Source organism: Clavelina lepadiformis, chromosome 5, assembly GCF_947623445.1.
Source record: "Clavelina lepadiformis chromosome 5, kaClaLepa1.1, whole genome shotgun sequence".
NCBI lineage: Eukaryota > Metazoa > Chordata > Ascidiacea > Aplousobranchia > Clavelinidae > Clavelina > Clavelina lepadiformis.
The window spans coordinates 23,899,103-23,914,002 of NC_135244.1; the positions used below are offsets into that span (position 1 = coordinate 23,899,103).

A 14,900-nucleotide genomic window follows, 5' to 3' on the forward strand; every position below is an offset into this window, starting at 1 on the left:
ATCGCTTGTCTTGACACACCCAAGTTTTGGTGAACGAGTTAACAATATGGAAGATTCCCTTTGACCACCTTACATGTCGGGTCATTATAGCCCAGACGGTCAAATTTAATACAACTGGAAATTAACATGTATTCATTTGACCGTATGCAAGTCATTGTTAGGACAGCTACTTTTTACCTCAGTAGATTATTGCTGGTTAGTAGTTGTCCTAGGAATGGACTTGCATACGATAAGATAAACACATATTAATTTCCAGTTGTTTTATTAAATTTGACCGTCTGAGTTATAATGACCCGACATGTAAGGTGGTCAAAGGGAATCTTCCATATTGTTAACTCGTTCACCAAAACTTGGGTGTGTCAAGACAAGCGATACAAATCTTTTAAAAATGATTTGCCCGAGGTTAAGAGTAACTAGCTTCTATTCAAGGGTGGTTTCTATTCAAGAGCTGCTTTTAATCAAGAAAATAAAGTATTGGGAAACTTTCCAAGGAGATGCTAAAAATCAACTTGGGGTTCGTTTGCCTTGTTTCTGGAGGTGGCGAAATTTTGTAAACTTTTTGATTTTTCCTAGAAAGTTTTTCTTTCAATTTCCTTTTATTTTAACTAAGATGATTTTAATTTATAACTGCTTTTATTTCATTACAGAAAATGCGACGTTTAGGCAATTGTTATTTGAGGACAGAGATAATTGTAGTTGCACCTGCTATAGCTGACTAATAGTGGTGAGCATGAGCGAAGTACAGCTTTTAACATTAACAATGTTTTAATGTCAAAGCGGAATGTTCACTTCACTGCCCAGCAAGTAATCGGTTTTTTATAAAGCAGATACCTCCACATGCATGGATACTGTAGTACATTGGTTAATTATAACTTTTGACTTATTGATTAACTTATTATGAAAAGGCAAATGTTTGAAAGTGCTGAACTACCGTTTAAAGTGTATCAAGTATCATCTGGCGCTTGTATTATTACTGCTGTTATTGCTGAAGTGTATGATTTCCAGGCATAAATTATCATTTTATTAATAAGGTCGATGCTAAAATGAATTTAAAAAAATCACAATCTAGCTACAATAATCAAACAACCCACACAGAATCGAAATAATTAAACTACTGATAATAACGTCATGTGAGGAAAACAACCAACAACAGACAAACGTTTGAGAAAATTTATAATAAGGGTTAAAAAACGAAAAGGAAATAAACATCGGGTTAAAATTAAAATATTCGATCAATATCAACAGGAAATGAGCCCATATTTAAATCAATTTTATTTTTTGAGACATCCAAGGTAGAGAGACATTGTATAGATGGAAATACAAAGATATACTGGAATAAATTTTATAAATTTAAAGGACAGACAATAAAAGCAGGAAATACATTTAATTGAAATCAAATATTCGTTTGTACAAACAAAGTAGTTTAAGACGACAAATTTGATTAAAAAATTTTAAGCTGACGGAAACGACGTAAAAGAATTCCCAAGCACAAAACAGCAAATTTCAGAATGATCGCTCTTATGACGTCAAAATTAAATGCCAAATGATTACTGATCAAAATTAGCAAATAAAACAATGAAGATAAAAAAGATTTCGACGAATCACTAAATAAATTAAATGAACTGTCAAACACATCCAGATAAAGAAATCAAAATCCAACAAAACTTCAGATGGAAAGGACGCAAGGGTACCGTCGTATTCTGTCCATGTTGGTTGATACTTGCCATTTGTTGGTGGCTAGATCATAGAACTCAACTGTTTTGCCATCACACCTATAAAATATATAAAGTAAACTATTAAACACAAAATGTTGGCAAAATGATAGATAAGTCCATCAAAATAATTACTGTACCTGGTTGTATATAAGTTAATTATTGGAAAGCATGTTATCCAGAATATATTAACCATAATAAACAGAAAAGCGAACCAAAAACGATTTTTATCGCGTTATTTGAAATACTCTGGAACTGAGATTAAGTTAGGTACCAACTTGGTTATAGTAAGCTACTGCAGCAAATCTTCTGCCGAATCATACCAGACTGCCTAACCACTCACAATCAGACAGTCACAAGCTACTTCCGCAAAGTAAAACTCCTTCGCTAGTTATGTGAAGAATGCATTTGGCAAGATAACATAATTGTTTTGCTCGATGATGTCATAATGACCTAAAACATTTAACAATATTGGCTTTGTGACCAATTCAAACATTTCTGAGGTCTGCTATTGCCACTATAATGCTGCGACTCCACCGGTAGTAATTTAAAATTATCACTGGATTTTTCGGTAAAGATTTAAAAATTCGTATTGGTACTGAAACGCACTGATCGCTGACAATTTCACTGAGTGACAATTCAAAATTGCTAGTTGTGACACAACCGGTGATGATTAAATTGTCATAGAGGTCATTCTCATATCGTGACGCGACACTTAATCGAACGACACTTAATCGAACGACAGCTGATCGAAACAACAGTTGATCGAACCGACAGTTGATCGAACGACACTTTATTGAACCGACAGTTGATCAAATCAACCTCTTCAGAGCTAACAATTGACAATTATAGTTATCACTTTTTATGTGATAATTATTTCTGTGATGAAATGAAATGTTTTTAATTGATTTCCCAAAACTCATCATGACTTTCACCTTCATCTAGTCTAGTGGTTCATGGACCTCAGACATTTAGCTCTTAGTAAAAGTACATTTATGAAATCATAATATATAAATTAAACAATATGGTTACGTATAATAATTACGTATACATACAAATACTCACCCTCCAAACACCCAAATAAGGCCATCCACTACACAAGCTGATCCATCCCATCTTTCCTCATCCATAGATGGAACATCAATCCAAGTTTTTGTGTCCAGGTTGTACTTTTTCAACAGAAGAGAGACCATATCCACCTGATTTAATTCATTTAAAGAAAATAACATGTCATAAATCTCCTTAAACATTTGAAAGATATTTACACTTGCAGCAAGACTCACCTATCGCGTATATTTCGTTGTTTAATACAACAGCAGTTAATCCAGATCTGCAGGTTTTCATCGGTGGAATATATTCCCACTTTCCATTTCGTGGATCATAACATTCTGCTGTGTTTGTTGCATAGTTGCTAACCCTTCCTCCAAGCGCATAAAGCAAACCTTTCAAAATAAACCATCAATCAATCAATCACGTCATTTGTGCTTGAAGTTCGAGCATAATTGCTCAAGCACTTTATAAAGGAAAAGTCAAATCCTTCGCACAGGTGAGATTTTCTTTGACCATTTCTTGTTGCTCCTTTTATCTTCTGCTGATTTTTATAAATTTGTTTCAAAATACACGGAATATGATTTTAGGCGCCAAATTTAGAAATTGTTGGAAACATGATATCTATGACGTCACACAGACTGTTATTTCAAATCATAGAACATTTAACACGTGACCCGCGGGTTGATCTTCTATTCTCTGAGCTGCGTTTTGCATCGATTAAACTCTTGGACACAAAAGACCACGTCGTTAGTTTCTGCGCTTTTTGTTGTGACACGTCATCAACCTTTTTACATGAGTAAGTCTAAGTGAGTCGAGTCAAGCAAGCGACGCGTGTCACGTGCGGGTAAATATTTCTACTCGTTTTGATATTTATTTACATGAGTTAATTCCTGGTAAGTTGAAACGTTTTTCAAAGTTCAGCAACAACACTGGACCATCGTCTGGAACTGAAGTAAAATAAATTTCTAAAATTCCTAAACGCCACAATTTTTTCTCAAGAAAGCGACCAGACAGACGCGGAAATCGCTTTGATTTTTCACTTTTTTAAACGAGAGAAAAGTAGTTTCCAATTCGGGACGAAATTTCAACAACCGAGTTCCGGGTGTAAGTGATGAACCCGGTTTTTGAGTTTTGAGAAAAACGAACTTTTTGCGAAAATCAACTCAAAATTAAGGTAAAATCAACATCATTGTAATATAGTGAAATTTGCACAATTCGTCTCCGTTTAATTTATTAATTCATTTTTGTCGATCCAGGCAAAATTGTGAATATTTTCAAATTTTCTGGTTCATTCAATTCGGTTTTGCCAAATTCGACTAGTTCGGCAATTTTCTTTTACTCCAGCAATCATTTTGGTTGTCAAATTTTGTCATGAACTTTGAGTAAACCTCAGCATAAAGACTCAACGACATGAGAGAACTTACGCGATCAACGCATTTTAATTGTATGAATGTGTGATTTTGTATAATAAATGTAATTTAAATGTTTAGTTGATGGTGTTTTTATGTTGTGAGTAAGCCCTACAGAGAATACACTGTGTGTGCTCGTGTGTTATTACTAGTTTGCATATTGCGCAATTCATAACCTATAGTCCACCTGATCATGTGAGCTCAAGCTTGCGAAAGCTCGTGTTAAGTAAATAAAAGGTCTGAAGTGCCAAGTTATATTCTGCTTGTTAATCAAATTAACAAAGTTTCTTTTTTTCCTGCTTATGACGCAATACAAATTAACACCCAGGTTGCCAGTAAAAATATTGCGCAAACTAACTATTGTGATGAAATAATCACCAAATATCAAACAATAAATTGCGTAAATACTATACAGCGACTCTGCTATGTTTGAAAATTGTGAACGCCAACGTTTTCCTGGATTTGTCCAAAAATCCGGATGTTAACATTTTAAAACCAAGGTTTCGAGAAATAGAAAAGGACAGAAAAATCCGTGTTTCGGGTTCGGGAGAGAAGTGCGCTCATGAAACGAGTTGAACTCGCTTAAAGCGCTAAGAAGTAAAAAGTGTTATTGCGAACAAACTATTTGATGGTGATGATGAACGCCAAGCAGCTATGTGTAGTTAAGCTTTTAGGAGTATATCCAAGTGTCTGGATTCCTCTGAGGACCATGTGCTCACAAGAACTCATATTAAAGAGTTACAACAAAGACATGAACACGAATGAGTATAAGAAAATAGCAACGATGTGCATTTTATTGTGCTTTAAAGTGGACCTGTGACGTAACAAGGACCGATATCAAGCAAAATAAGCGAATAAGTACGCGAGTATCTGCTTCACGTAAACCGCGATCCCCTTGCAGGTGCCGGTATGGTTTTATCTTATCAATGTGGAAACGAACGATTGGTGATTGGCATCTCTCAATTTACTTTGCCAACTTTGACAAAACTTTACTTCAAACATCAAAATAATAAACTCACCTCGTGCACTGACCAACGCATGGTAAGTTCGCTTGTTATTCATGTTTCTTATCGAAGACCATTTCCTCTCTTCATGATCGTAACTTTCACATGATGATAGATGACCAGTGTCATTAAAACCACCGGAACAATAAACAAGACCTACAAATCATCAGGTGAATATTAGTAGAAGGTTCTTAATATTCTATTTATCTATTAATCAGTTATGGCAAGTGTGCCGGAAACAAAACTCTAGAGCATGTGATTCCATCAAATTTCCTATGACATTTACAACAAAAAAATGATAAGAAATTACAGTTACAGTTAGACACACGTTTTACAACGCAAATACGACGTTTGCAACATACGAATGCGATTGGTGTCCTGAAACGAGCTGGAGTGAAAATATTTTTAATCGCCAAAAAGAGCAGAAACGTAAGCGGCAAAACGAGTTCTTTTCTTTATAAAACAAGGTAAGCACGAATAACGGCTTTTTTCATTGATGAGCGAGAGCGTGAGCGACAACAGAGGTTGCCCAACATCACTGTCTATAACTTGCATGAATTTTATCTTGCACAACATAATAACTTACCATTCAATAAAGCTGATGCAAATACACCTCGCTTTTCTCCCATAGAAGGCAAGTTGTTATCCCACTTTGGATTCTCATCATTCAAGTCCAACATCTCAACAGAGTTGTAGTAAGGACCAAGCCGTGGCCAACCACCCATCAATAAAATTTGTTGATTATAATTTATAGCAGATGGAAATCCCCGATCAATGTTTGTATCCTGTATGATGAAATATCATTGCATAAAGTCAACATCAACTGAAGTAAATTTACTAAAAATGTCAACTAAATACTGGATATGATGTTATTAATGGAGATGGACTGGCCAGACTTAAGTATAAAAACTATCTGCAGGTAACAATACAATATGAATAAATCATGGCCCATGGACATGGTCAATAAAGTTTTGTAGTTGAGAGGATTGTACAGTGGCACATAACAACACAGGTATAAACTTTCTGCAGGCGAAAATTCACAACAATTGATTCGATCAAGAAACAACTCTCTACGGCATTCCACGAACGCAAGGAATGTTTGTTAGCTCATAACTTTAACATTCACTCTTCTTAGCAGCTTGTCAATTCAAAATGATTATTGTGTTTTGAACATAAAATAGTTATTCGCGATAATTAAAACACTTTAATATTTCAATATATTCTTGCTTCTCCGTCAATTCTATTGTTACGTTGTTACTTGTCTACCTCTGGATGGAAGCGCTTGTCGATTTGGCTGCGCCTTGTCTGTTGCTACAACGAGTGATGATGAAATTCTACCGATACCGATACGGCTGCGTAGACGTGCCTAGTTTTCATCGTTTTTGAAATACAATCCTATAGTTAACTGCAGGTTTCTTCGAACCAGTACTAGGAAAAAGCCGGTAACACTATTTTATCCAAATTAAGTTAACACTCCCGTAAAGAGGTAAAATTTGAACGTGCACGAGCAACTCGCCGGGCAACAAACGTCATTTACATTTATTTTTAACAATAGACAATGTGACAAAACAATGATCTTAAACTTTGCTCCATTGCTCACAAAGGCAGGAGGAAGACGAGCAGCATGGATGGAGTTTTGCTTTTTCGGAGCGCATTTCGGCGGTTTCCAATGCTGTGTTTTTCAACAAAAACCTGAGTGTTTGTTATGAAGGCAAAGCACGTTGTTAAAAGTAGACAGTTATATTAGGTGAAAAAATGTTCCGGTAAATTCGAAATAACACCGTATAAGAATGGACTTGAGTTAGCGTATCAACAAATTTGTGCCCGTCTCATTGTTATATGTTTAAACCAGCTTTGTCGGTCCGCGCAACGATTAGTTTGCATGAAACAGGTCTGTGGTGTAAAAAGATTGGAAACCGCTGATCTAGTGCAAGCAGCAACATGGTTTTGTCTCAACACAGTCGTTTAACTTGGACACTTTTTTAAATTCGACCATTCTCGCCGCTTTTCACGTTTTTAATCATTTGCGTAATAATTGTTTTGCTTTATTTGTTTTAATAATTGCATTAATTAATTGCTTTGATTACTTTGCTCTACAACCGCAACAAATTGAAAAAAATATTTCAGTTCGAACTTCATCTGTTCATCTCTTGAATAAAAGTTTATCTTATTTTTACTTATAAGAGAAATCTGCCCGAGCCAATTGTTACTGACAGAAAACATAACGATCTTATCTTGAGTTACACTGGGCCATGACCACACAGAAACAGAGGAACAAATGATGCTTTCAACTCATTTCCAAGTGTCACAATACCGTCACAACAAGCATATATGTGTATGACATCACAATCACACTTCTTAATTGAAACAAACTTATTTATAAAGCAAACATACCGGCATGTTACTCCACTGGTTTGTCTTGGTATTGAACTTGACAACACTTTGTGGGCAGTTCAAGCCACCAATCATAAGTATCTCATCAGACTGACCTAGAAAAATGTATTCGATTTGTAGTATTTGGTTGCAAGCATTGTTACAACACAGAAAATCAGTTGTTAAATCTACTGCTGCTGTTGCTACTACCACTAGTCGCTTAATCATTACCATCCTGGTCTATCTAGTGTTGTATATTAAATATTATTGGTTCTAAAGCTCAATGTTGACATAATTCTGATTAGCAAAGAGTTAACTTATATTAATGTACAGCTTATTTCAAAGCTTTCATCAAAGCCTTATAATTTTATGCACTGTCAAAACCATGAAACATTATACAGGGTTAGTTACAAGCAAATTTTATTTTAAGAAAACCAATATGTACGGAGAAGCCTGGACAACTACTGACAAAAAACTGGACGCATGTCAAAACAATTTAAGTGATTAACCGCTCTCTCACCAGGTTTTGCTTTACAAGCTGGAGCTTCAGAAAGTCGAGAAACGAGTGATTTCACAAGAAGTTGCATGCAATCTGTGGAGTTGCAAACCAGTTTCTAAATAATTAAAATTGAATCATGTTAGTACTTTACATGTTAAGAAAATGTATTTTGTCGCCAAGTACGCCTATTTGCAAACAAAAACATTTTTAAACTTAAATTTTTCAACATTGACTCATAACATAAAGTAGCAGTACTACATGTTAACCCTATAACAATTTTTAATTTCTTTCAAAAGTTGACACAAAACTTGGCGATGCATGATGACGCAAAGAAATAAGCAATGTGTGCAAAACTTTATGCAAGGTACCTCCTTTTTAGCAACTTTTATCAAAAAATCTTTGGACAAATTTTCCAGTTGAATGAGATGAAACAAATCACTGAAGTTTTTCCGTCTATCATCCAAACCATGAAGTGCCCAAGCAACTACACTCCTGTACTTGTCCTCATCGATCGAATTCTGAAATTTAATCAAGGTTAGGGTGACATCATATGTACTATTATATTATCTCAAATATATGATATGATGTATGTTAAAGCTAAGAATGGTCAAAAATTGGTTGAAGAAATGAAACATTGCAGATAGTTTGAACAACGCCATTTAATATTTTGATTTATTGTCTTAACTTAATAGCGAAATTAAATTAACTGCCAGCAATATTTGAAAATTTAAATCTCGTTAGTTTATTCGAGATAAGAAGTGTCTTGCAAAATCTTGTAACAAACATTCAAGGCCATTCATGCATATATGAGCCAGCCTACATCTTATGCTTTGTCTAAAAACAGACAACTTTAGCAATGCCTCTTCACTTTCAGTTATAAATAGAGCACAGGGTAATGCACAATTTCTGGAAGTGTAACTTATATACCGCAGTGTAACAATTCTAACATGAAAGTGTGTATTACCATTAGCTTTCTGCAATTACAACATTTCACAAAATGATGTAAGAACTATCAAAACAAAATGTTTAATTTAGATACTGTATAAAAATAATTACAAACAAAAACATTCCAATTCTAAGTTTACTTCATCACTTTCCAACTTCAGCATAGCCTTGACATCATCAACTCCAAGCTGAAGAAAATCTGCACTTTTTAAAACTGCTCCGAGATTTTTAGAAATGAAAGTTTCAGCTGCTTGAACAAGATCACCAATGTTGTATCGGTTTGAATAAGTTCGAATTTTCAAGCAATTTTCTCCATTGAGAGATGCTTTGAAAAATTTCCTGCAGTTTTCCTTCAAACCTTAAAAAATCTTCCAACTTATTTAGGAATAAAACCTGTCATTTAATTGTGATACAAAATCTCTTAACAATCACTCATTTCATATGTTTATTCAAGCTTCCTGAATTACGTACATTCGATGAATTCATAAACTTGATAATTTTCTCAACATTTAATTGAAAGGAAATATCTTTATGAACTATTGCATTGTACTTCTATACAACTTAGAAAACATTGATTGCTCATTTAGACTATCCAGTATTAGATCACAAAGCTCATGTGATTACAGTTAAATCCAGTTAACACAACCAAACGTTTATTACATCTAAGTTGCTAGGAACAAATTTTTGTATTCATCTTCCATCATAAAAGCCCCGTTTAATACATCCACTTTCGATTCCTCATGGAGGCAAATTATTCTTTATTGTGGTCAAGCAATGGCCTATGGTTATGGTAATAAACAAATTTTTAATTGAACAAGCTGTGTGGGTAAAAGGAGCTGTTTACTGAGAAGAAACAATGGCCGATTAAGGACAAATGGTGTGATATGATAACCTTTATCTCCGGAGGAAGGAAAATCTTTCCACAACTTTAACCCGGCGATGAGCCCTCGTCGCTTGAGCTCCAGTTACCAAGCTTGCCATTGTCCAAGTTCCAATTGTTGAACTATATTCTTTCATTTGGTTTTCTTGATTTTTATGTCGAATATTTTATTTTTAATCAATTTTTATATATTATTTGCCAAATACAGAACTGTTCACCAGGACCACTGCACAAGAGCAAGCATTGTTTAATGCCTTGCCAAATAGCATTATAAAGGTAGAGTCACTAGGTATCGAACACAGATCGCATTATGGGCAAGCCCAGAGCCTAAACCGCCCGAATATCAGGAACATCTACTCATAAACAGACTGTTTCCACCTACAAGTTGAGTGAATGCTGTACAACACATTGATTGCATTTTGATGCCATAAAGAATCGTTCTTTTGCAGTTTTACGAAAACAAGTTATTACAACCACTGCTTGTTACATCCGATTGGTTGTGAGTGATAAATGTTGGAGGTTCTAATTGCATTAACCAAATTCTACTTAAAAATACTTTTTAACAGGATAAAAATCCAAACTTTGCACATTTGCACAGAAGTGTCCACAGTTTAAGTTACTTTTACATGATACTCAAAACCAGCAACCTTTACAAACAGCGTTATATCAATAAATACAACAAGTATAACAGAATCAGCTACAATAACAATGATTACTTATAATCCATAGATATTCTGCTGCTTCCAGTACATCATATACATTGTCATGAGTGAGGATTATGCAGGAAGTGTATATGAAGTTAATGATCGATGCCATTGTTGGACCACTGACTTCTTTAACGCTTCCTTCGTTCAAATTACTTTCTCTCATCTACAGTACAGTATAAAGAAGAAAAAGTAAATACTTAAAAGTTTTTGTGAAATAATAAGTTAGTAAGAATTTAACCCAGTTCACCTTTGTAGTGAACATTTTCTTGAAATATTCTGAGAAGGTACCAACCACACATTTGTGAACAGGGAATTGTTTTCCTCCAGCTTTTATTGTGAAATCACAGAAGTCCTTTGTGGTTTTTCTTTCCCTTTGTGACATATAGATCATGAAACACTAAACAATTTTTACTTTTGGCAACCAACGTAGAAAAGTTGTGACAGATATCAACCATTTCAGTAATCATAATCAATGACATATTAGCACTTCATCACATTAGATTAGAGACTTTGACATGGTGGGCAGTGTATAGTGTTCATAGGCATAAGGTTTAAAATCCTGGATCTGTTTAAGTCTATGAGTAGTAAGCTGAAAATTTCCTATACGTTGGATTCGTATAAGCCAGCCACCCGAACCATAGTCAAGCAACCACTTGGTCGTGTTTCATTCGAAACTCTCAGGCCAATGTATTCCACAGGGACTTATGTGGAGACGCAGACATCCAGTCACAGTAGGCAAGGCGCCGTTTATGACGCTGGACGATTTGGTGAGTGTGTGTACTGCCACACCAGACAGGTTTGCAGTCTTTAGCGGCGGAGTAGAATAGAAACCGAGCTGATGTACAGATCGTAGTAGCCAGGCCTGAGATCACCAGTTTTCCTATCAAAGGTAGCATGGGATGTAAGTTTCTTGTGTAACGACTCTAAGTGTCGGCGATAGGTGAGCAATCCGTCAAAGGTTACTCCAAGGTATTTGGAAGCATGATGCACAGAGATGCACAGAGACAAGGGATGCACAGAGATGGGTTCCTTTATGCTCACGGAAGTAAAAGGGAGGGGTGCCAGGATCGATCTTTGTGGTGGGCGCAGTTTCTTACCCATTAGAATTTGCTTCGTTGACGGTAACCGATGGTAAAGGTAACAAACAATGCACAAAACACACAATACTACTAACGTTACTGTCAAATTGTACATATCAGGTTTTTTACTATTTGTCATACGTATATACGTGTTTTTACTTACTTATCATATCAGCCATAATTATGATGTTTAAAAATGACATTTTTATGAGGAAAGTATCAAATATACTTGTACAGATGAGCTTTTCTTAAAATTAACAACTTACTCATTCAAGTTGCTGAGTATTTCAGTGGCATGGTTGTTGCTGAATTCCATCTTTTCTAGTTTAATGTAAGAAACAAATAATAATTTAACTGAACCCAAAACTTTGTGTTTAAAATTCTGCAACCGTTTAAAACATAGTTTAGTTTAAAACTCAGCCATAATCTACCACACTATCTAGCAATTATTATCAGGTACATATAACAATAAGGTTGTAATAGAAAATTGGTTTATCGCACCTGAACTTGAGAGGTTAACCCACTTCACTACAATAAGTACTTGTTGAAATGCTTATTGCGGGTGATAATATATGAATCTCATGAGGTCGTTGTCTACTTTTCTCACCCACAGATTTAATTGTTCACCTTGACGGCTTATTGTCTGATGACTAGCTTCAATTAACAGTGATCAATATTATAATGACTTGTTTCCACTGCTATATTACAGGACCAAAGTCCTTGCTACCTTTTGAAGATTACAATAAAGTTGTCAATCTTAACACTGAACTTATTCAAATATAATTCATCAATGGTTACACATGAATGACAACTGAATATACTGATTATATTGAAGTTTCTTTGAACAATTACATCTAGACAAAACATTGGCAGAGCAACAGCATAAAGACATCCTTATTATATGGTTGATCTTAGTAGAATGAATGCATTGAACAGCTGTGCATAACTCACGCAAGATAGCCAGGCGCGATATTTATGTCACGACTTAAAACGGAAAACAAAAAATTATTGGTACGCATATAATATATCCCTAATATAATATCCCCGTATTATAATATCTACTTATTATCACATAACCTCCCCCCAACGAAATTGCTTAAATGTAATGAATGCAATTTTATGATCAACATAAAATAAACAACATAAATAAATCAACAAAATCAACATAAATAAAAAGAAATTCGCCATAGGCAATAATTGACACCAAGGCAGTGATAACAATAATTGATATAATACGGTTTTGTACAAGTCAAATAACTACAAATGTTAAAATATAGTATAATACAATCCATACTGGCAATACATTTGCAATAATGTGGTAACATGTATTCTTAGAATTATGAAGCAAATTAGGTTACAAAGCAGTACAATGATGGCATTTATGAAAGCTCAGGGTTTAACTTTTGATAAGCTTCATTATCTCCTTGTTCAGACACATTTCGATTATCGTTATTTGAGTCAGAGTTGCTAGCATGTGCTATGACAGATTTGTTACGAAGAGCATATGTTTTGGCATGAATGATAGATATAAGCATAGGCAATGTTAACTTTAAAAACCATAAAGTGAAAATTATGCTCCAAATGTAGATCAAATTAAGAGAATAAAAAAATATTCCACTTAGTATAGGAGAAGTAATACTGGAAATCGTTTATAAGAACACATTGGTTGAGGTGTTGTCTATATTTTGTTGTAGGTATAACATATCTGCTGTATTTTCTGGGTCGGTTCTACTTCCAATAAAATGGTATAATTGGTCATGCATGAGACGAGTTTGACTGACAGCTTGCAAAATACCCGATAATTCATCAAAATCATAACCACAAGCTTACAATTAGTCAAGGCCTCAATTGCACTGGATATCTGGTCATGTGCATGATCATATAGGTGTAGATTTAATTAATATTGCGTTATACCCAGTATGTGTATAACCTTTTGGCCATACAAATTTAACCTTTAACCTTTTGGCCATACAACAGAAAATAGCAATACTAAAAATACTCAAAAGGATAGATATAGAAGTCATTTTATCGATAACATGCAGGCTTTGTGATCTCACGTCCGGTTCTCGTGATATACCTAGGAACAGGTTCTTCGTCCGTGTTTATGCTTTGTGACAAAGAACGTGAGTCATTAATAAATAAAGGTCTTTTTAACTCACTAATTTGATAACGTGACTTAACAGTCGCCGAATATGCAGACTAAATCGCAAAACAAACATGTGGTGATCAAATGGCACATTTTTATACCAAATGCGGCGTTGTTTAAGAGCGACAACCAGTGGCAAACCATTAAACACCCAACGGCCGCTATAAAACATCTTTCCTTCTTGCAAAGAAAGGAAAGTGGTAAAATAAAATATGCCGTTGGAAAACATAAAACACACAAAATAAATCAAATTCTTTTCCTTTTTCTCTTTCTCTTTCACATATTTTTGGTTATTTTTATAGTAGTAGACCGCAACACAGTTTTGGTTATGTTTTGTGAAGGCTGTGTGCCAAATGCCACTTAAGATTAATTACAGCCGGTTTAAGATTTCCCAACGATTTGTCGCGAGGTATAAATCTGGGGAACTCCCCTCGATTTGGCAAACCAACAGGTCACAGCTTGGCAAAAAACAACGAAAATCAAAAGGATCTGACCAGATTGGGATGCCAGTTTTGCTTGTGATACTTCCCCTTTTTTATTCATTTTATTAAACATCTAATTTTCACAAGAACAGAAAATGTTTGCGTCGTAGTACTACTGCGTAGCAGTAGTAGTAGTAGTAGTAGTAGTAGTTGTAGTAGTAGTACAGTAGTAGTACAACGTTTTTGTAGAAGTAGTAACTCCGATAATTCATGACTCTTGAAGAGGCAGTTTATGATGAAAAGCATCGACAGTTACTGATAAAAAATGAGCGCATCTCAAAACAATTTAAGTTATTTGCTGCCATCTCACCAGGTTTTGCCTTACAAGCTGGAGCATCAGATATTCGAGAAACGAGTGATGTCACAAGAAGTTGCATGCAATCCGTGGAGTTGCAAACCAGTTTCTAAATACATTTAGAATGAAACTAGTTCAAGGAGAAAAAAACTTAACAACTGCAAGTTGTAAAAATTTTCCAAGATTAAAGCCCGTGATGTCGTGAGTTTACAAAAGAGCACAGACAGTTTATATTTACAAGCCTAAAAATTAGAAACCAACAATTGTAAAAATTTTCGCACTATCAGCTTCATGAGCTACGTCATTGAAGCGATTTTAA

At 34.9% G+C, this 14,900-nt stretch overlaps 1 protein-coding gene and 1 long non-coding RNA gene across 2 annotated transcripts; both read right to left on the minus strand.

The window, feature by feature from the left end:
• Positions 1–1,013: 1,013 nt before the first annotated feature.
• LOC143460023 (uncharacterized) lies at positions 1,014–2,881 on the minus strand. Its single transcript, XR_013117819.1, has 2 exons — positions 2,778–2,881; positions 1,014–1,772 (listed from the first exon to the last, which is right to left on the minus strand). It is a non-coding gene; the product is annotated as an uncharacterized LOC143460023 (long non-coding RNA).
• Positions 2,882–4,974: 2,093 nt separating this feature from the next.
• Positions 4,975–12,375, minus strand: LOC143459626 (kelch-like protein 12). Its single transcript, XM_076956842.1, has 11 exons — positions 12,160–12,375; positions 11,925–11,979; positions 10,827–10,950; positions 10,589–10,742; positions 9,133–9,350; positions 8,416–8,565; positions 8,069–8,162; positions 7,570–7,664; positions 5,762–5,960; positions 5,191–5,331; positions 4,975–4,985 (listed from the first exon to the last, which is right to left on the minus strand). The coding sequence occupies exons 2-11, from the start codon at positions 11,972–11,974 to the stop codon at positions 4,975–4,977; spliced, it is 1,236 nt and encodes a 411-aa protein (XP_076812957.1). The 5' UTR covers positions 11,975–11,979; positions 12,160–12,375.
• Between the last annotated feature and the right edge of the window lie 2,525 nt (positions 12,376–14,900).